This window comes from Chenopodium album, chromosome 21 (genome assembly GCF_948465745.1).
Source record: "Chenopodium album chromosome 21, dcCheAlbu1.1, whole genome shotgun sequence".
NCBI lineage: Eukaryota > Viridiplantae > Streptophyta > Magnoliopsida > Caryophyllales > Amaranthaceae > Chenopodium > Chenopodium album.
In genome coordinates, this window is record NC_137854.1 from 10,086,289 (window position 1) to 10,108,524 (window position 22,236).

At 33.1% G+C, this 22,236-nt stretch overlaps 2 protein-coding genes, 1 non-coding gene and 1 pseudogene across 4 annotated transcripts; 2 read left to right on the top strand and 2 right to left on the bottom strand.

Moving 5' to 3' along the window:
• Positions 1–2,672: 2,672 nt before the first annotated feature.
• LOC145600995 (putative mitochondrial-processing peptidase subunit beta, mitochondrial) lies at positions 2,673–9,811 on the top strand. Of its 2 annotated transcripts, XM_081656893.1 has the most exons (10): positions 2,673–3,360; positions 4,956–5,120; positions 5,279–5,416; positions 5,514–5,665; positions 5,833–5,941; positions 6,142–6,240; positions 6,978–7,043; positions 8,459–8,566; positions 9,350–9,466; positions 9,542–9,811. In XM_081656893.1, exons 1-9 carry the CDS (start codon positions 2,731–2,733, stop codon positions 9,434–9,436), a joined length of 1,554 nt encoding a protein of 517 aa, XP_081513019.1. In that variant the 5' UTR covers positions 2,673–2,730; the 3' UTR covers positions 9,437–9,466; positions 9,542–9,811. The 2 variants fall into 2 exon arrangements, with proteins under 2 accessions (XP_081513019.1, XP_081513018.1); XM_081656892.1 differs by having other exon boundaries at positions 9,350–9,811.
• Positions 9,812–10,544: 733 nt separating this feature from the next.
• Positions 10,545–10,616, bottom strand: TRNAQ-UUG (transfer RNA glutamine (anticodon UUG)). Its single transcript has one exon. It is a non-coding gene; the product is annotated as a tRNA-Gln (tRNA).
• A 1,653-nt stretch (positions 10,617–12,269) lies between these two features.
• LOC145600338 (expansin-A2 pseudogene) lies at positions 12,270–13,849 on the top strand (annotated as a pseudogene).
• A 700-nt stretch (positions 13,850–14,549) lies between these two features.
• LOC145602970 (beta-glucosidase 40-like) lies at positions 14,550–21,407 on the bottom strand. The gene is made up of 12 exons (XM_081659106.1): positions 20,776–21,407; positions 18,841–18,907; positions 17,663–17,721; positions 17,497–17,572; positions 17,328–17,399; positions 17,153–17,240; positions 16,800–17,055; positions 16,532–16,647; positions 15,636–15,859; positions 15,401–15,538; positions 14,970–15,078; positions 14,550–14,879 (listed from the first exon to the last, which is right to left on the bottom strand). Exons 1-12 carry the CDS (start codon positions 20,926–20,928, stop codon positions 14,708–14,710), a joined length of 1,530 nt encoding a protein of 509 aa, XP_081515232.1. The 5' UTR covers positions 20,929–21,407; the 3' UTR covers positions 14,550–14,707.
• Positions 21,408–22,236: the final 829 nt, after the last annotated feature.

The window sequence follows — 22,236 nt, forward strand, 5'->3', positions numbered from 1 at the left end:
GTGAAATTAAGTCAAACGTTACATCACCAAAATAAAGGTTCTTCCGTAATTACGACTATCATATTGGTTATATGAAGTAAAATTGCTTGCCATTCCCAAACTATTTGGTGTTCAAGGCAACTTCTCATCTAACTCAAAGATGGTTAGTACTCCTAATTTGGCTTCCACAAAATCACACCAACTAGTTTTCCAAAATTTTTTAGTCTATGATAAACTGATAATTGAAGGGTTTTAGTGTATGAATCACAATTAAATAAAGAAAACAACTTCTAGTAACTTTAAACTAAGAGTGAGGGATATATAGTTTAGTTGTTTACAGCTTCACTCCCGATTGCAGAGGATCCTGGGATCGATTCTCATCACTCGTTCGACCGTTCTTATGACTTGTTAAACAACAACAAAAAAAAATTTTTTTTTTTAAAAAATACTTATTTTATACTTCATATTACACCAAATAATTCGGACTATATCTAGTTGCACCCTCTCATATCATTACATTATTAGACATAATACATATGTACTAAATTTATTCAAAAAATTATTCTTAATTAGTTATTAGTAGGGAGTGATCAATGATAATATGAAACTTGGGAAATATAATGCAACAAAAGAAAACTTGAGAATTCAGGAATATAACGTTAGCATGCACCAAGATCGAAGGAGAATGACGGTTGTGGCATATGCAAAGAGGCAGAGATTGAGTAGGAGCTAAGTCAAGGCATCAAATATAATTAAAATGTTTAGGACTAAGTAACATAATTTGGTGGGTCAACGGTCATTAAGTAGAATAGTAGATGCATCATTCATACTCCATCGCCATTTTAGTTAGTTCTTACATTTCAAATAACCCATAACAAGAAAATTAAAGTTAATCTAGGTTAGGATCGTTATTCCTTGTTTGAAGGATTAACATGGATGTTATAGTGCTTTTATTGCAAGTAATATGCAACGAAGGATGTACTTTTTTTCGTTTTTTTATTGTATCGTTGGAGATTTAATTTATCGTTTAATTGTCAATGCACGCACATACATTTACGCCATTACTAATATCATAATTAAATTAAAATTGTAAAAGTTAATATTTGAAAAATCTACTACCTCCGTTAACTATTATGTGCAACAAAGGGGTATTATTTGTGAGACATAAAATATTCCTTTGTTGCACATAATAATTAACGGAGGTAGTATATCGAAATGAATCAAATAAGACTCAATATGACTATGGGGTGTTCGGCAATTAGATTTTTGTCTAGCTTTTGACTTTTTAGTTTGGTCAAACAACTAAAAAATATACAAGTATTTGGTAGTTGGCTTTTTTGTTGGCTTTCAAGCTAACTTTTTTGCCAAAAGCTAAAAGCTAATTGGAGTAGCTTTTTCTATTGGCTTTTAGCCTGTTGGCCCATTTTATCACTAATAAACAGCTACCAACAATTAATAATTTTACCAAACACTTTTGTAAACAGGCGGCTCAAACAACTAACTTAAAAGCCAATTTATACAGCTAATACTTCCAGCTAGTCAAACAAGCCAACCGCCGATTGCCAAACAACCCCTATATATATTTTCTCAGGTATAAATTTCCAACGTTACTTGTGATTATAAATGAATTGAGAAGTATAAATCAGGGTAATATGTAAATGACGTGTAAGTAAAATTAATTTCATATATATAACCATATGATCCTAATTCTTATTTGAACAAAAAAAACAAAAATAGGCCTACTTATGTTGAGAAAAAAAAAAGGTAAGTTGCTTTATAAAATATTTTCTACATATACTATCCATTCTTATCTAGACACACAAAATGGGCTCTTCTGTCTTTTTTTTTTTTTTTTGATAACTTCGAGTTCAATTTAGATCCTCAAGGGCTAGAATAACCCTACGACCTAACTCGAGCAATTTTTGCAGGTAAAATAATAATGACACACAAATTGAGATAGTTCTTGACAAACAAGTTGCTCCGTTTCCGAGCTTAATTTGTCAATCCAAGCTCAATTTGGATTATTGAAAACAAAATGATCCCAAAACCTTGACAATTGATTTTAGTGGGCCTCACTACCAGTTTCCTTGACATAAACAATTATTGGATAGCAAAATCTACTTCGATATTTTTTGTGTAAAAAAAGGTTGTTTAAAAACTAAAGCGTTCGCCACTAAACTATCACCATATTATATTTGGAGTATCATTTTACCAATATTAAATACTGCGCATAAATAAAGATTTCAAATCTGGTTTTATCTAGATTCGAACCCTCAACCTCAAAGAAATAAATGCTACACACTTACCATCTCAACCAACTTTTATTATTGTTTTATATTTTCACATATTTAACATTATATATTGCTTTTAAATTAGAGGTTATTTGATTTATTTAATTTTCACAAGATTGGACAATAAATACATATGAAGTAAAAAAAATAAATCCGTAACATCCAAGATAACGCCCAAATCTCACACTAGCTATACAATAGTTGAACATAATTATCAAATTAAAGAAGTTCAAACTAGCAATTCGGGGCATCGCCCGGGACACACACTAGTTAAGGTTAAAAAAAAATGAAAGCAGCCAAATACAGTAGCATAATTCCACGTGGCAACAAATCATTGAGCGTGGAAACTTTCCACACCCTCCCCCAAAAAATTCACCATCTTCATCTTCCTCCTTTTCCCACACAAACAATCACAAACTCCATTTCCATTTCTCCCATTTTCTCTCTCCTCTGACCAAAAATGTCAACTCGAAAACTCATACACCACTCTCTCCGCCGCACCCACCACCACTCCACCGTCCGCCACCATGCCACCCTCACTCAATCCCCTTCAACCCCACCTCCATCAACCCCCTCTCCTCCTCCTCCAACCGCCATGATCTACGATCGATTAGCAGAATCCGTCAAATCTAAGCTCAAAACTCTCCAGAATCCCGACCCACGATTCCTACGCTACACCTCTCCACACCCAACTGCCGCCGATCATTCTCAGATCCTTCAGTTTCCTGCTACTCAGATCACTACTCTTCCTAATGGGCTTCGGGTTGTTACTGAGTCACGACTCGCTTCTGGGTCGGGTTCTGTTGGGGTGTATTTGGATTCTGGGAGTAGATTTGAGTCTGATGAGAAAAATGGGGTTGGGTGTTTTTTGGAACGCGTCGTTTTGACGTCGGAGAATGAGGATGCGGCGAATATTGGCGCGGAATTGGAGGGGTTTGCGGGGAGGGAGATTTCTGGGTTTTTGGGGAAGGTTTCGGGGCAGGATTCTGGGAAATTGGTTGAGGTTTTTGGGTCTTTGTTGCAGAATTCGGATTTCAGTGATGAGAAGATCGAGAAAGTTCGAAATGCCATTCTTAGAGAAAAAGAGCTGGTAATATTTGAAATTTATTATAATTTTTTTTTTTTTTTTTTTTATAATGATTATATTTAAATTTTTTTATCTTGCTTGAACATAATTATGGATTTTGGAATTCTTGATTATGCTATGGCGGAAGTGTTATACTGTTGGAATTTTCAGATATACGAATATATTGCAATTTTTAAATGATGTGATTACTGTTTTGGAATGGAGGTAGTAGCTATTGCGGATTTCTGGAAAATTTGCTCCTGCGTTTTTAGTATAGGAGCGACAACGCCGACAAGTGAGGCAATTGCAATTTGCAAGAGTGTTTCGTACTTAGTAAATCGTCCTCTCGGTTAGGGATACTTTTGGGGGGGTGGGGGGTGGGGGGCTGTGACTCTGTTAGGTTCTGATTGTCCGAACTGTTTGTAGACGATTTTGGGTGGAATGGTGAGGATTGAGAGAGGAAGTGGAGGGGAAGTATCTTAATGTGTTCCTGATAGTTTGGTGATCGCGATAAATAGTGTAACAAGATAATTGTGAGCTAGGGTCTAGGGAAGACTTGGTGGTGGTAAATGGTCTTTTACATGTTTTATGTTTGCAAATGTTTTTTCAAGAGGGATTGTAGTTGACTTGATAGATTTGTTATATAGTTTTCGATTGTTTTACTTTCAGCAACGTTTCCATTATGTTTGCAAATGTGTTGTGTTAGATATTATCCTTGGTTATGATTTATGTGGTGTATGTTTATGCTACCTCCTTTAAGTACTTCTTAGATTTTCTAGTTAGATGGAATTGGTGATGCTTGAAGGATGACATTGTCATGGGGTAGTTATTACCCTCATTTAAAGGCAGTCTATTAACCTTGGAGAGATTGAATAATTGCTTTCATTTCGAAACATATTAATTCTTCTCCCTCTTTCCTTGACTGTAGCTCTACTCTGTTTAGTGTAGAGCTATGACTTGTGTAGCAATCAGGTAGGAGCTCTTTCAATACCAAACCTTTGTTTAATTATATATTTTTAATGTAATAGCTATGCCTTTTGGTAACTGGTGATCCTGGTGAGAAGTCATGGCTTAGCTATAACTGTTGTGTCTCCAATTGGTTGAATTGTCCGAAATGGTAATAAACTGAGTCCCATAACTGTATTTTGCCATAAAATTGTTTTATAATTTGCTTTATTATATCCTTTTTTTAAAAAAGAAGAAAAACTAAAAAAAGTAAAAATAATACTTCGTATGGAACAATAAAAAAAATACTCTGTAGTTGCCAGCTTTGTGCTGTCAATTCTGAACCCCTGATGTTCTGTTTCTGTGTTGATGCTTGTGCTGTTGCTTCTCATCTCCCTTTTGAATGTTTACCCATTCCCAACTTAATCCACGGAGTATGTTCTTTGTATTTAAATTTGTAAAATATCGAAGTAAGTAATCGCTTGTCCATTTTGAATTCCAATGTAATATCAGCAAACACTTGATCTGTAAGCGCTAACCATAGCGGACTCTATAGATTGGTAGGAGAATTTTTTTTCCCTTCCATTTTTTTCTAATTGTAATTTAACTTAGTGTTTCTACAGCTGTTGGTGCTTTGATGTTTAATGTAGTTGCTGTTTCCTCATTTCTTCCAGATGGGTGTAGAAGGTGACCAAGTTATCATGGACCAGTTACATGCTACTGCATTCCAGTATACTCCACTTGGTAAAACAGTTTCTGGGTCTGTGGATACTATAAAATCCATTACTAAAGCCGATATTCAAGACTATATGTCCTCTCACTGTGCTGCCCACAGAATGGTAATTTATTTTGTATTTTGTATATGTTTTGCTTTTTTGACCTCATTTCGTCTATTTTAGAGGAATCAGTCATAGATGTTGATCCACTAGTGAAAAATTCTGTATGATGGATATTAGATGATTAATAATGAACGATTCCAATTTGATATTCTTGTTAGGTGATTTCTGCTTCAGGAGGTGTTAAGCATGAAGAGGTTGTGGAACAAGTGAAAAAGGTCTTCACTAAATTGTCTGCTAATCCTATCACAACTTCTCAGCTAGTTGCCAGTGACCCAGTTAATTTCACTGGATCAGAGGTTTGTGCATGTAGTTATTTGCCTTACGATGTGCTTTTTTAGCACATGATGACCTATTATCTGTCTTCTCTCTTAATCTTTCCAGCAATGAATTTAGGTTCGCATGATTAATGATGATCTTCCCCTTGCACGATTTGCGGTTGCATTTGAAGGAGCTTCTTGCAAAGATCCAGATGCCATTGCTTTAATGGTCGTGCAGACTATGCTGGGTTCATGGAGCAAAACGGAAGAAGGTGGAAAGCATGCGGGGTATGCATATCCATCATGATACATAAGCTCTTTAGCATGTTATTATACACATAAGCTCTGAGTGAAAATTTCTGTTTAACCATTTTGCATGACATTGTGATTGCAGTTCAATATGAAGAAATTGGATACTTAGTTTCTTATTTATTAGTTTGGTAACATGTGAACAGGTCAGAGCTTGTTCAAAGGACCTCCATTAATGAAATTGCTGAGAGCATCAAAACATTCAATATTAACTACAAAGATACGGGTCTCTTTGGTGTCTATGCTCTGGCTCAGGTGCGTGTACACTTAGTAGCTTACATTCAAAGATAATTTATGAGGTGATACCTTTTCTTATAGCTTCTGGTGTTATCTTTGGGCATTTGGTACTTATAGCCCCTTAAAGACAGTTTATTGCCATTGTTGTAGAGATTTTGAAGTGTTTGCTGATGTTTTATAAATGAGATTTACATGTTTTCATTATCTTATACTGACAGCCTGACTGCTTGGATGATCTGTCATATGCAATTATGCATGTAATAAGCAAGTTGTCTTATCGCGTATCAGAGGAGGATGTTATCCGTGCTCATAATCAGGTACTTGAATTATATTATATTTTTAGATTTGCCATCCCAACCCTCCCCCCCAAGGACCTAAAGAGTTCTGCAGTTGTTGCTTGGTGTTGCCATGCAATATTTATTATTTGATTGTTCATTTAGCTTCACTAGTCCCTTCTTAGTAGGGTCTCTGAATGTCCCTTTTTATTATATATGTATACATAAAGTAACTCCATAAGTTTCCTCAAAAAAAAAAAAAAAAAAAAAAAAAAAAAAGTAATTCCATAAGCAGGATGCTATAAAAAAAATAAATATTAAGGAATTTTCTTTGTCTAACCATAGATCCATGATTTCAAGAGGTCCATATAACTCCATCAACATGAATTTCCTGTCATTAATATGTCTGTCATTAATATGTTTGTTAATGTGGCAAAAGCCTGATTGAGCTACATTTTATTTACAGTATATTTTACAGTGGTGGTTATTTGTTGATATATCATTGGACTCTTAATTTTTGGAGTCAGTTTCCTCCTACCTTTTAGTTTGTGACTTTCATGCATGTCATCAAACTTGTTTATCAATGTTAGTTTCTAAATGACATCTGTAAGGACATCTTTAAGGACATGAAGATACAAGTTTTTCTCGTTCATTTGAATTATACTGTTTTGTCACAGAGATAAGTCATTGCTCTTGATAATCAAAGAACGTTTATAACCTCCTACCTTATACTCATTATCAAAATACCATTTTGAACTAACATATGTGCTTATATGCAGCTGAAGTCCTCTCTTCTTGCTAAAAGTAATGGAATCAGCAGGGCTGCTGAAGATGTTGGGCAGCAGGTAATATTTCTCATCTTTTTCTCCTTTTCCAAGTGTTGGTAGGGAATGGGATGTTGGTGCATATATACATCATAATGCTGTATTGACTGTTAAAGCTTCTGAGGTAAAATCTGTATATGATAGATGCTCAACTAGACAAAACCATAATAATGCTACTGTTTCTAAGTCTACAAGACTTTTCTTGGTTTAAGAGTTTAAGCTTATATGGTTTTTCTTGCTCCACAGTTACTACAATCTCATGAGCTAAATTATAGTTGCCTACTTTCCGAATGCTCCTTTTGATGGGTTATGTGGCCTGCAAATTGTATTTAATTCATGTTTATAACATACAACAATGATTTGAAGAACTCTGTAGGCCTGTAGAGTGTCCATGGGTCAGATATTTGGATTTTGTTTTCTTAATAAATTTAGACAGGTGGCCATACTTTTTTTTTCCCCAACTTACTGACCCAGATAAATGTCAACCTTTTTGTGAAAATTCCTCAACAAATATATATATATATATATATATATATATATATATATATATATATATATATATATATATATATATATAGTGGAGATTCAATCTGTTGGTGCTACTCAATAGTCATGAGGTTGGTGGTTGCTGTGTTTTGGCAGCTTTCTCTGATGAGACTGGTTTTCTTTTCCTTCATTCCTTGTTCGTCTCTACGGGAAAGCTGTAGAGGATTAAACCTCAGACCATAGGTGCGACACAATTGACATTTAGGGTCTGCCACTCATGCTGGCCATTTCCGTGAATTGGGTCAGTTGCTTTGGTTTTGCCCTCTTCAATGGGGGCTTTTGTTTAGTTTTGATGAAATAAACAATCGCTGCTCGGAAAAGGACTTTGTTTCTCTCTGCTTCCCTCCTCCCTATTTTGCGTCTTGGCCTCTTGCTTTGATTCCGACTAATTTACATTGAAATGGTTAGGTCCAAGGAATGACTCCTTTCTATTGTGTTTTTCACTTTTTCCCCTTTCTATCGACCGAGTTTGTGTGCAAGTGCAACTAATGGCTATTGGAATCACAATTAAATTACTTGGTTAAATTTTATGCTTTCGGATTCATCTTATGGGAACTGTATTTGGGACAACCTGAATTATTAATTCCTCAAAGAAGTTTTCTTCATAAAGGGAAAATAAGAGAAAAAACTTGATAAATCCTATTAAATAAATTAAACTTCTGAAAATATTGTATTTGTGAGATGTATGACCATATTGCACTGAATATCTTACAAGGTTTGTATGCATGTATGAACTAAAATTTGCCAACTGGATTTAGCCTAAATTTAGTATCCTATATCTGAGATCTGCTAGTACTTTATAGCAATTTTGCGGGTATGGCTCCCATGATCGATCATTCAGACTTTTCAATCTTATTTTTTATTTTTATTTTTTTTAATTAAAATTGCAGTTGTTGACCTATGGAAGAAGAATACCCTTCGCTGAATTATTTGCAAGAATTGATGCAGTGGATGCCAGTGCTGTGAAACGTGCAGCTGATCGTTTCTTATTTGATAAGGTAAGTCTAGTGTTTTTCAGCTGCATTTTTTGATTGAGCTTTAGGGGCCCAAATGTATCTTTGCCACCTTATCCTATACATGTATGCTATGATGGCCTTTTTTATGTGATAAATAACTTGTACTCTGTATAATTAATTATTGGAATCCCTAGTTTACACTCCCTTCATCACCTTTTTTCAGCTTCATAATAAGGGTGAAGTTTTTTTTTTCCTTTTTTTTTTTATAAGTTTTTGGTTAAAAGGAATAGATGAGAGAGAAAAGGTTTGGTACCCTACAACCAAAAGTGGTATGAGGCAAACTTAAAGGGACAACTAAAAAGGAACAATGGAGCAAACATCAACGTTTTGTTTGGATATCAAAGAATTCGGATAGGAAGCGGAGGGAAAGAGGAGGAATTGGAAGGGAGAGATAGGGAGGGGAAAGGTGAGCTCCATTTTCCCTTCAAACCTCTCCTACTTTGGAGGGATTGTACTTTATTAAAGAGGGGGGAAATGGATCCTTTCCTCTCTTTCCGCTTCCTTCCCCCAATCCTTTTCCCAAACAAGAGAGATTCTCGCCTTTTCTATCCTCTTCTTTTCCTTCCATTTCCTTCAACCCAAACAAAGTGTAAGGGATGGAGGGAGTAGATATGCTTATTATGCCTTTAAGCCAAACTTCTGTAGCTTGCTAGTGATATGAGCAAATGTGCAGTGTACTAGGTTATTTTCACAGAACGTTTTGCTCTCAATATCATTAGTTCTTCCATATTTGTATACTTAATATTTTTGTTTACTACTTTTTAGGATATTGCAATTGCTGCTATTGGACCAATCAAGAAATTACCCGACTACAACTGGTTCAGGCGCAGGACATACTGGCTACGTTACTAGATTTGTTGTGCATTTTGGTTATTTGAAAGTGTAAGGAATCCAATATTTGTCAAGTTCAAAATTTAATATTTGTTCCTCTCTGATGCTATGTGATTATTTTATCAGATATGTTACACAGTCGTGGTTGGGTGAGAAAAATTGGTCATCACTGACAGCCGCTTCAAGATAAATAAGCTTGAGAAACATTTTATGTATTGCAGTGTTTTGATACTGTCTGATATGAGTACACACTATTTTTTGGTAGATACGGGCTATGTGCTCAAAAATTTCTGTATATCTCACAAAAACTACTGTCAAGAGGAATGATACTGCCTCATTTCTCTTTTTTGCTTTTCCTCAATAAATGCGAAAAAGAAGGCGCGATTTTGTTGTCTATTTTGATCTTACACCCTATATTAATGCATACTTCAATTGAGTTGTCTTTAAAATGAATTAAGAAAGCATTTTGATCTTCAATTCCTGCAGCCTTCATATTGCAGTCCAGGTTTTTCAGATAGAATTGTGGCCAATCAGGATGTTTAACCGAGAAGTATTAACCTCATCATATTCTTGCTATATAAAAGACCAATTTTTGAACAATGTTAGTACATGTTTATAGTATTCAAATTTTCTAACATGCACTTAGGTGTCTAGCTATTTACTGATTTGATAATTTTGGCTCATGAAAGAATTGTGGAATGAGCATAAGTATATATCAAATGAGAAAATTAAAGTACCTTGTTTGCACCTTATACAAAGTAGATAGTATATACCCTGTGTGATTAAGTAAGTGATCAATCTCAAAGACCCCCCTAAGCAATTAAAAGTGACGATGTTATACTCTGATATACTGAAAGTCATAGATCATGCTGCTCATGCACCATTACTGCCGGTTATGACAGAGTCGACTATGGTTATTTTTTACCAAGTACAGAGTATACGTAAATATTTCAATCTCAAGCTTGCCTATACCTTTTTCACTGGATATAAACGCGTAATACGTTAAGGTGAATTCAATCACTCTGTATTGAAGGAGACAGCCGGAAAAATCTTTAATAGATCAAAGGAAAAAAAAAAAAGAAAATGTATCCCTGATTTTTAAACAAACCCTGTTTATGAATATAAAAAAAGGTCCTACCGGGAGTCGAACCCAGGTCGCTGGATTCAAAGTCCAGAGTGCTAACCACTACACCATAGAACCTTTGATGTCTAATGTAGCATTTAAAGTATTATATATTTTACAGTATCTTTTTAAACCAGAAATAAAATTTACAATGGAAGGAAAATTCACCATTCTTCTCTCCCCTCCTCTTCTCCTCCCTCCCCTTCTTTTCCTTCCTCTAATGTTATCCAAACACAATGTAATAAAACAGTAGCTTAACAAATTAAGAAAAAAACTAGCTTCATCATTTATACTCTGTTCAAATTACTTGTTCAATTCCTTTTGCGACTTTGTAATTTCTATCTTTACATCTTTTTTATTTATTAAAAAAAAAAAAAAAATTATATTTCATAATAGATCCGATTTTACGTCTTTATTTATTCACGCTGTACTCTTTTTAAACTTGTGACATATCGTAATTCATAAACTAGCCCTCAGTCTAACCATCATATCAAAACCTCATTGTTACATTAGTATATTGTTGATGGCTTACAAACTTACAAAACTTATGCTAGCTGTATAGAGGTGGTTTTCTTGGAAGTATTAACCTATAAAATTTACACTAATATAAATAATAATAAAAAAGGCAAAAAATAAGGATTATTAGTTATTAGTGATGCAAACATATCCCTAAGAACTCAATTAATTATAGAACAGACAAATGACTAACAGAAAAATCAACGTGTTTTTTATGTATACAACTTATGCCAGCAAAGTCAAACCTTAAAAAAATATAACTTGTTACAACTGATTTTCAACATTTACCCTTTTGTTTTCATTATATGAATGTAAATTTAATGTTACAAGAAGCCAAATGAAGTTACATAGTTATATGAATTAAAGCTTTAACTGATTAGAAGACTTTCTGTTCCAGTAACCACCAATTCATGAGTGAAGTCACAACTTTGTTGCTATTTCTCCCACAATATATTGGTACATTAATAAATGTGTAAGATTAAAATTAAAAATTGTCAAATTAGATATATTTTGACAAGAAATAAGTATATTAGATTGGTAGTAATATGCACTTTCTAGACATGAAAATTTCATAATTTTTTATGTAACGATACTAGAGATATTCAACGATAACAAAAGCAAATAAAAATAAAAAAGACCTGATCTGATCTGATTATTTCTTGTCAAAATATTTAAATATTTTAAGAACCAATAATATTTAGTAGGACATAAATTATGGGACAGATGATTTTCTCCCAAGCTAATATAAATTTGAATAAGTTGAACTAAACAAAGCATTTTTAAAAAAAAATTCAAAAAAGGACTTTTATTCAAGAGTCACAAATTTATTAACTGTCCATAAAAAAAAACACAAAAAAAAAAAAAAAAAAAAAAACAACTTAGGGCTTTTCCACAAAAAACAAATTTATTACTGTCCAAAAAAAAAAATTCAAAAAAAGACTTGTTCTCTTTAGATTATTTTCAATTCAGTTCTTAATTTCCTTCTCTCATAAAATATTCAGTTCAGTTTACTTCAGCTCAGTTCAGTCAATCAGATTAGGCCCTTAGTATTAATTAGGAGTATAAGAAATTTTTTATTTTCCACCTAGGTAAGCAAACTTTTAAAGCAATGTGTCTATAAATACTTTGTTTACTTAGAGACATTTTTTCACATGACATATAGAAAATTAAACTTCAAATAAAAAATAAAACTAGAGAGAGAGAGAGAAATAAAAAATGGGTGCTAAGTTAAACATCACCTTAGTTATGCTGCTTATTACAGCCATATTTGCTATTGATGCTAAATTTGATAATGACTGGGAAGATGCCCATGCAACGAACTACGGTGGCATGGATGGACGTGAAACCATGCGTGAGTTTTCCAATTCCTTATTTCTTTTTTTATATATTCCGGCCTTATTTTATACTTGTATGACTTAACGTTGATAAGTAATGTTGACATGTTGTGACTGTATGTAAAAGTTCCGTAAAAACTATCAGGTGCATTAGGGAGACGTCACCATTTATAAACAAGATTTATGCATGTCGTGAAATTGAATTTCATTTAAAGTTTTAGATCAGGACCATTTGGGAAATATAGGATGCATGCGTGGTAGAATTAACACTCAAAAGATTAGATATGTAAAAAAGAAAAGTATTTTTACAACTAATTAATGGAGCAAAATAGATTTGAATGTATGAATGAAAATTATTTTCTTGAATAGTTATTACATACATCACTTAATTGTAATACAATCCCTGTATTCGATCTTTTCATTACTTTTCCCACTTTGCATGACTTTTTGAGTTTTTCAATCCCAAAAAAAGATTCCAATAAATTTAACAAAAAGAGTGGAGAAACAAGTTTATTTTTAATGTCTATTTTTAGCAAGGATTAGATTAAACCATTTTTTTTATTTAAAAAAAATAAAATAAAAAAAAATCGAAGATATGTAGAAATGTAATTTCTTTAAGCTCTAAGCCTCTAACCCATGCATGAATTGTATCTAACTCTTTGCTTCAATTCCTTAAAAATCATCATCGATAAGAAAACAACATAAATTGATTGTAGAAAACAATGTTACAGACACTATATGCATGCATCATTCTAGTTAAAAACTCTACAAAAATTAAATTTGTTGATTTCTTCACACAAATTGGCCTGGTGATCATATTATATATGTGCACTTGCAGAAGGAGCTTGTGGGTATGGAAATCTCACACAGCAAGGCTACGGACTCGAAACGACAGCATTAAGCACAGCCCTCTTCAACGACGGTCTAACATGTGGTGCTTGCTACCAAATCACGTGTAAAGACTCAAAATGGTGTCTTAATGGTACTCAATCAATCCATGTAACAGCCACCAACTTTTGCCCTCCTAACTACACTAAGCCTAACGAAAATTGGTGCAACCCTCCCTTGAAGCACTTTGACCTTACACAACCAATGTTTAGAAAAATCGCGGTGTATGAGGGAGGCATTGTCCCTGTGGCATTTCGTCGTGTAAATTGTGTTAAACAAGGAGGCATTACGTTCGAGTTTAAGGGAAACCCGGATTGGATCGTCGTACTCGTTTATAATGTGGGTGGTGTAGGGGATGTTAAGGATGTTAAGGTTAAGGGTTCCAACACTACTAGTTGGTTACAAATGAGAAGGAATTGGGGACAAAATTGGGAGACTAATGAACCGCTTATTGGACAAAGTTTGTCGTTTCAAGTTACTACTAGTGATGGGAAAATGGTGCAAGCTGATGATGTGGCTCCTGCTACATGGAAATTTAATCAAACTTATGTTTGTAAAAGACAATTTAATTAGGTGATTTATATTACCATCCTTTAATTTGGTTAACATGTATTTTGAGCAATAGAGATGGGGGCTCATTTATAATTTGAAGTTAATATGTATGAGCTCTAGATAAATCAAAATTAACCGAGTTATGAGAAACTTTAATTATATTACTGGGTTTATATATTTCATGAGGTATAGATCTAGAATCACTATAATGAAAATAATGACTCCTAAATAAAAATAACCAGTGGATCGACAAAATGATCAATCACTCGTGAAATAGCGAATTGATTTGTGAATCCCTTCAAACATTCTAGAATCTTTAATTTGTGGTCTATAAACTATGGATTGTATGAGCTGAGGTTTATATTCTACCTATTAACATGACTATTTTTCACGTTTAACGTATAGGATATCAATCAAAGTTTCTTATTTGTTTATGTGTGATGGAAAGAAAGACTTAAATGAAATGGTATTGATTCCAACAAAAAACTTTTAAGGGTTGATCTGTTGATGTGATTTAAAATTATTTATAGATATTTTAACCTCTTTTACATCTGTATGTTGTGGTGTGGACGCGTGGTCTTTGTATATGTCAATTAACTTAGTTGGTTCAAGTCTTGGAAGTAGTTAATACCTGCGATCAAATTCCATTTACATCATTTATCCATTTCACTTCTCTTTACACCTAAAAAAAATTATGATTGGAAAAGTAAATAACTAAATATAGAGTGCAAATAATCTGTATGATTCACTTTATATCAGTACAAATACAATGGAAAGAATAGTCACATAAACACCCTTTGTTGTTTCTTTTCAATCTTTCATTTCAATTTATCACAGTTTCAAATTCACTTTTCAGTTCAAATTAATACAAAGAATGGTTCAACAAGCCAAGAAGTTCTTAAACCATTGAACAGAATTCTTAGCATATCTCTTTTGATTGTTCTGGTAATCCACATAATAAAGACCAAATCTAGAAGTATATCCTGCTGCCCATTCCCAGTTATCCAGAAATGACCATGCAAAGTATCCTTTCACATTACACCCATCTTCCCTGCATTTTTAACAAACAACCCTGTAAGTAATTCGTTCCGAGTTGTATATATAAGAACATCATGTACTTCCTTAGATCATTGTCACTTACTTGATAGCTGCAGCCAAATTTTCAAGATAGCCAGTGTAGTATCGAATTCTTTTCTCATCTTTAAGCGAGTCATTCAAAGATCTGAATATATTGTTACCATCATCCATCCCTGCAACAACAATTCAGATTTTAAGTGCACTATATTTCAGAGTTCTAAGTGGTAGCAGTATGTTCTGAAACACTCAGAAATATTTTGTTATTTGACAAAAGGTGAGTATTTGACTCCTCGGCCTATCTCAGGGGTCCAGGGGCAGCTCCAACCACCTGAGCAGCCCGCGCATTCTATCTTATAAGAGTTACATCATGTTATAGTATGATGTTACAGAGGACTGTAACACATATATAGTAGATTATTGTATGTCGGCTTACATTAAGGCCAACTATTTTGTTACAATAGCAGATTTAAAATGCTACTTTTAGTATGTACATACCATTTTCAGTTATGATGACCATGGGATTTCCATATTTGTTTTTGATATAGTTCATCAATTCTCTCATTCCTCGAGGTACAATGTACAGCCATATTGAATTAGCCCTCTCTCCGATAGGTTTACCATCATGACCAAATGCTGAAAATGAACAAAAAAACACAAAAGGTTGAAATTTTAATATAGTCAGACCAAGTAGCAGCATAGATTGATTAAGTAGAGTTCAAGAAAGATTTACGTGAAGTCACAGTGCCAGAATCAGCAAGAGCATCATTTAGCAGAATCCCAATAATATTAGTCTTGTTGTTCCTTGCATAATATGTAGTGTAATGATTTATGCCAACAAAATCTAGAGACCCTTTGAGAAGAGCTGACTCTGCTGCTGTAAATTTTGGCAGACGGTCCCCTACTCGCTGCCTCATTGAAGCAGGATAGTCTCCAAACATCAATGGATCAAGAAACCTAACAATGTTTCATTCACTTGGTTATTTCATTTTATTCGAAAATGTAGCAAAACATACAGCTATGATAGATATTAGGGGGTGAGCAAACCGGGTACCCGGTCAAAATTTTAGGACCCGGACTTGGAATTGGTTGGAACCGGGTCCTAAAATTTGGAACCAGAATTGGAATTGGTTTAACTGAGTCCTAAAATTTAGGAATTGGAATTGGAACCACCGGGTACCAGTTGCGGTTCTGGGTACCCACTTATGTATGTCATTTTAAAAATATAATACAAATTATAATTCTTATTTTAGTTGGTATCATTATTAGTGTTTAATACTTATATTTATATATGCATTAAGCTATTTGTATTCATGTTAGGTATTAATAATACTTTTTTATTTTACAAATTAGATACATTTAACATATTTTTATTATCTAAAATTTATTTAGTTTAGGATATTGGGTAACCGGGTACCCAACCAGTTCCGGTTCCAAAAAGTTGAGAATTGGAATTGGAATTGGTTATAACCGGGTCCTTAACTTATTACCCGGAATTGGAACCACCGGGTCCAATCTCGGTTCCGGACCCGCCGGTTCCTAACCAGTTCCGGTTCCAATTCTGGGTACCCGGAATTTTTGCTCACCCTAATAGATATAATACTCGAAAAGACTATCAATCATATGTACCAGCCAAGCTGAAAATCCTGTGCTCTTTGAGCTGCTTCAATATTTTCTGTTGTGTTGGTTTCTGGTTCATACCACATCACATCTAAAGCTGCTCCAATTGATCCGTGTTGTTTTCTCTGCCAATGTCACAAACATTCAATCAAAACTACTATCTAAACATGTCACTAGTACTCTCAATCAAGTTAACTCTTGTATGTACATTATACTGTTAAAAGTTGATCTTTAGATTAAAAGTCAGCTGATAAAGTCCAAATTTAAGTACATTTACCTGGTATTTTCTTCTGTAGATATCGACTGCAGTACCATGAGCAAGAAGCAAGTTATGAGCAACAATATAAGGCTCAGTAGCAGAGTTTCCTGCCCTGCAAAACAAGTGAAGAAGGATGGAGCATCGCCCTGGAGCAAAAATGCCTATATCATAGCCTTGAGACGCCACTGTATGGGGCTCGTTTAGTGTTATCCAGTGCTTAACTCTGTCCCCGAACTTCTGATATAGAGTCTCCGCGTAGACACCAAAATCATTTCTAAAAATAAAACATACATACCGAGAAAAACATATAAAAATGTGAATCAACTTAAACAAAATGAACTTCAAGTTGATGTATGATGTAGGATTTTTACATGATTTGAGGGCTTAGCCAACTTTTGTAAGCGTCCTCCAAGGCTTGAGGAGTGTCCCAATGGTACATTGTCACGTATGGTTGAATTCCTATAACACATTATTAAGCCACATTTTTAGTATATAGTATTTGATAACTATGATAATCCTATCAAAATCGATTGATAAATTATGTACCATTAGCTAGTAACGCATTGATTAGATTGTTGTAGTGATCAACTCCGGCTTGATTTATCTGGCCAGTTCCATCTGTTAATCAAAATTAGTATGATTAAACAACAAGGTTCTATCAAGGACTAATATTTGCTAATCCAAAGGGAGTTTCATTAGTAGAGCAATGTATTACTTGGGAATATTCGAGTCCAAGATATTGAAAACCTGTATGCATCGACTCCCATGTCCTTCATAAGTTTTACATCTTCCTGTTTATGTCCAAATAATTTAATCACATCTAAAAACATAGAACAATAATTTTGAATTTATGCTATGAACATCAAAGTGGGAGTACTTACAAGGTATTTATGATAATGATCATTTGCAACATCAGCGTTACTAAAATCAATGACCTTGCCTGCACAAAAGGTAACAAATTAAGCCTATTTAATGACTATTGAATTTGAACCTTATAAGTCAAAATCTTATATCTTGAATAGTTTATCCTTGTTCAAAGACTTGATCATATAGGAGACAACATGAATAGACGGCCTAGAGGGCTAAAAGAAAACCGAAATAGTCAAATAGAAAGACTTTTTTGTTAGTTTACACAAGGTTAAGCCTTATATTTCAAATTTCAATTACTCAATACAAGCCTCCCTAATAGGCTTATAGCTCTCATTCAATGTGGACTAATGATACTTAGCTCGTGTTGTACTGAAAATTATTTACTCTGTGTTATGAATACCATTATAATTTATCTTGAGTATTAGCGAGAAACAAGTACCACCATAACCATTCCAAATATCACCACAAACATATATCACAATAATTATTTGAGACGCGGCCACACGTATCTATAATGACACAATATCAATATTCTTTTTACTGGGTTGGCTTGTTTAGCAAATCCCGGAGATTTGGAAGCTATGAACATGCAAAGTTCTCAACAACTTGAAAAGTGTTGCAAATTGTAGTTATGACTTTGTGTGTTAGACGAAAGTCACGTTCATACTAATACGAGAATAACGTCCCAAATTAAGATTAGTCATCATTTATGTTTCATGATTCTCGAAATTTGAGACTTTTATAAATCACCGACTCCTCCTCTAAAATGTGAGTGACTTTTTTCAAAAATTAAAGGTGAGAAAAAAAAAAAAAAATAGAATAATAGCATAGTATATGTGCCAAAGGGAAAAAAATACTCCCTCCGTCCCCTTTTGATAGTCCCTTATGGACAAATTTTAGTCCCAAAATGTCACCCCATTTGCTTTTTCCAACAATCATAAATATTAATTTTTTACCAAAATTCCCTCCAATTTGCAACAATACTTGTGCAAATTTATATTTTCCATGTAAATTTTGTTTTCTCATGTACTTTTATTACTTTCTCTCTCTACTTTTTTTGCATATCCAATGTCAATTTACTTTTTCAATGTACTTTAACTATTCTTATTTGTGTTTATTGATTTCCGTGAAAAATGCCCATAAGAGACTATCAAAAGGGGACGGAGGTAGTAATAAAATGAAAAATTACCAAATTGGTGCGCAAATTTGTCCCAGACAGAGGGTCCCCTGCCGTCCTCTTTTACAGCTCCTTCGTACTGCAAAATTAATATGCACCCAATTTTTCAAACTTCATTAAAATCATTCACTTAAGCACCATCTTAAAAATTACACAAGACTAGTCAAAATTGACTATATTAATTTTATTTGAATGAGTTACAAGGAAAAAATAAATTAAGGGATTTGACCTATGACTTGCTCCCTCAGTGTTTTTTTTTTTTTTTTTTCACCAGGATCGGTTTTATGTTAGAGCTTTTAGGGATAAATGGTACGAATAATAAGGGACGAATGGAGTATTTTACATGAGACTATAAGAGTAAGGACTTAGGAATAGTTAGGATGATAAGAATTTCCCTTCCGATTCTAGGAGATTATCGGATATATTATCATAAACCTGCTCTTATGCCTCTCTAAACAAAAAAAATAATAAAAAATAAAAATAAAAATGAGTATCTAAGTATCTTAGATTAAAAGATTGTTGGGTGGCAAAGAAACAGAGATTAGTGGACAAAGGGCCTAGCTTAATGCCCAGACAGCCATACTTCCACATTGACTTCTCACATCTCTTCACATTCAAATTCTTTACCAACCCGGCAACCCCACTATACTAGTGCAAGTGTGCAACAGATTAAAACCAATGTTCTTCATTTTTTTTTCCTTGGAAAATATTTATAGTAGTGAAAGAAAAAGGTTTATATTCTGAAATGTATACGAGTACTAATCCTAAAATGTACTAGTATAAGACTTCAATCTTCATATCATTATCAATTATCACTATCATGGTACGTTCTAATAATATTATTATGTACTGTAAAAAGTATAGTAATTACTCGTAATCTACATTTTTATTCAAATGCTAAAAGCGTACTCAACTTCATTATTTTTTATGGAGTATGTTATGTCGTATGTAGTATGAATAATCCCCAAGTACTCCACCACCTAAATCAGGCATATACCCTAATTTCTGCGTTACGTCTTATTCACCAACTATGCTATTGTGCCTTGAAGGAACTATTTATAACTATTTAAGGAATTCCTTCTAAACAAAGCTAAGATTACACCACCATTTTGGACTTATTATCATTATAAGGTCGGACCCATTTTGCTTTTTTGCCCTCTAAGTGAACATCCACGTCCCCATTAAAAATAAGTCAAAATCATACTATATAAAGTTTAAAATCGCTTACATACAAAATTATGAAATACTTAAAACATTAATATTATTTCTGGATTCGCCACATCTTATACAAGTATTGTTTTTAACAAAAAAAGTCTAAACTAATTCGTACTAATCATACCATAATTATCAATCAATAATCAATGTCATTTGTTTTTTAAAATTTTTTTTTTTTTGCCTATTGCCTTTGGCTTTATGCTTTAGTTTCTTTTATTTGGCATTCAACTAGAATAAGCTAGAAGCAAGGAATAAAACTCGCAAGAATTCCTCCTTAAAAAATTTAAAGCTTTTGTCTCATTAAGAAATACGCATCTCTACGGTCCATCTTTTGTTTCTAATTTCCTCCTCTAATTATTCTTTGTCATCTTACATAATTCTCTCTACCACATATTTCTTTTTAAAAAGAAATTTATATACTTTCTAGTTTCTACAATTTATTTTGTTTTTTTAGTGGAAATGTTAGTGACTTTTTCAATTGTCGTGGGATTTTGTTAGACACTTCTAAAAGTCGTTCTAAACATATATTTCAAAATTCAATTCATAATTATGTAATCGGTTGAAATTATGCATTGACAAAGGTTGATAATAAATTTGAAGAAAGTATTAAAAAAATATTACAAACATACATAGACGTATCACATGACTAAACTAGCTATCTCCTGCAATTTCCTTCACTTCTTGTGATAATAAGATTCTTTAAAAAAAAAAAAAAAAAAAAAAATAGCGTACCTGATAGGCAGAAGATGCAGTGCCAAAAACAAATCCCTTTGGAAAACTCTTCCTACTTACATTTGTAGAACAATCACAATTTATCGGTCTAATAATCGCGATTAATACAAGAATCAAGCTTATAATTAGCTTGTTTCTATGGTTTATCACCATGATTTCTGAATGAAATTCAAAGAATGTAGTCTTGAAATTGAGAGGAAACAAAACAAGAGAATAATGGAATAATGAGATTTGAGATGTATACTTATATAGTAACACTAATAATATGGTTTTGGGGAATTAATTAAGGCTAGGATAAGAAGAAATAATTGAATAATTTGACTAATTTAATTATATAAGGTAAATGAAGTTGTGGTTGGAAAGTTGAAATAATAAAAATGAAAATGAAAATGAAAATGAAAATGAAATGATTATGATATGAAATTAGTGAGTGCTTAACTGTTTAAAATGGAGTTTAATTTGTAAGAGGAGAGAGAAAATGAGAGAGGAGAAAAGTTGGAACGGAAAAGAAGAGTGGTGGGAGTATTTATAAGTGTTAGAGAAATTCAAGGGGTTGAGGAATGAAGGTGATTATGCGCGTGAATACTATAATCACGTTTACACGTTATTTGGTTTATTTTTGTTTTTGTTAGACTTGTTATACAAGCATATCAACTTTGTGTTTAAGGGTTTTTAGGATATGTTTTTACAAGTTTTGCTTTTACTACTTTTGCTTTTAGTTCGAAAGTATACTCCATGTATCGATATGAGTATGATTGTGAGTTTGTGATCCAATTATTTAAACATTGTGTGATTCGTGTCATCGTGTTATGTTGAGCTTTTCCATTGAATTAATGATGTTTGAAATTTCTCATTGAACATATACGGTATTGTGGGTCAAATTAATATTTCAAATTGATAGGCAAAGTTACCAATTATAAAACCCTTCCCAATATCATGGGTTAATAATATAATGATCGTACTTATTCTATTGGGTTTTAATAATTATAACAATAGCATGTATTATTCCCTTCGTATATAATTATTTTAACCTTTTGTACTATTTACATACTAACTTTAACTTGATTTTATGATATGATACAAATGACTAATGTTCGTTATGTACTCGTAAAATTTTGGTGGATTAGTCATGTTGTATACTATCATAATATCAACTTTTTTACAAATTTATTTTGTCATCAAATAATTAAAGATATTAAGCAAAAGCTTATTACTTGGATAAGATAACTAAAAGTTGAAAAATTAGATTAAAATTAATTAACATTAATTACACCGATCGATGCATGATTTTGACATGCATTCAGCCCCGTTCCTAGAAATTTATGGGCCTTAGGCATAATGTATCCAGTACTTTATTTAAGAAAATCATGCATGATTAACATTGAAAATATTTTCTTAAGATTAACATGTAAGATTAAAGAAAATATTTTTTAAAGTATCCAGTATTTTCATGTTAATGTA

Excerpts from the sequence above, each read along its gene's own strand:
- LOC145600995 (XM_081656892.1), top strand. The coding sequence starts at position 2,731 with ATGTCAACTCGAAAACTCATACACCACTCTCTCCGCCGCACCCACCAC. Across the intron at positions 6,241-6,977 it reads TTATCCGTGCTCATAATCAG|CTGAAGTCCTCTCTTCTTGC; the intron begins GTACTTGAATTA and ends GCTTATATGCAG. Across the intron at positions 7,044-8,458 it reads CTGAAGATGTTGGGCAGCAG|TTGTTGACCTATGGAAGAAG; the intron begins GTAATATTTCTC and ends TTAAAATTGCAG.
- LOC145602970 (XM_081659106.1), bottom strand. The coding sequence starts at position 20,928 with ATGGTGATAAACCATAGAAACAAGCTAATTATAAGCTTGATTCTTGTA. Across the intron at positions 18,908-20,775 it reads CTGCATCTTCTGCCTATCAG|TACGAAGGAGCTGTAAAAGA; the intron begins GTACGCTATTTT and ends TTAATTTTGCAG. Across the intron at positions 15,539-15,635 it reads TTCTGGCACTGTGACTTCAC|CATTTGGTCATGATGGTAAA; the intron begins GTAAATCTTTCT and ends GTTCATTTTCAG.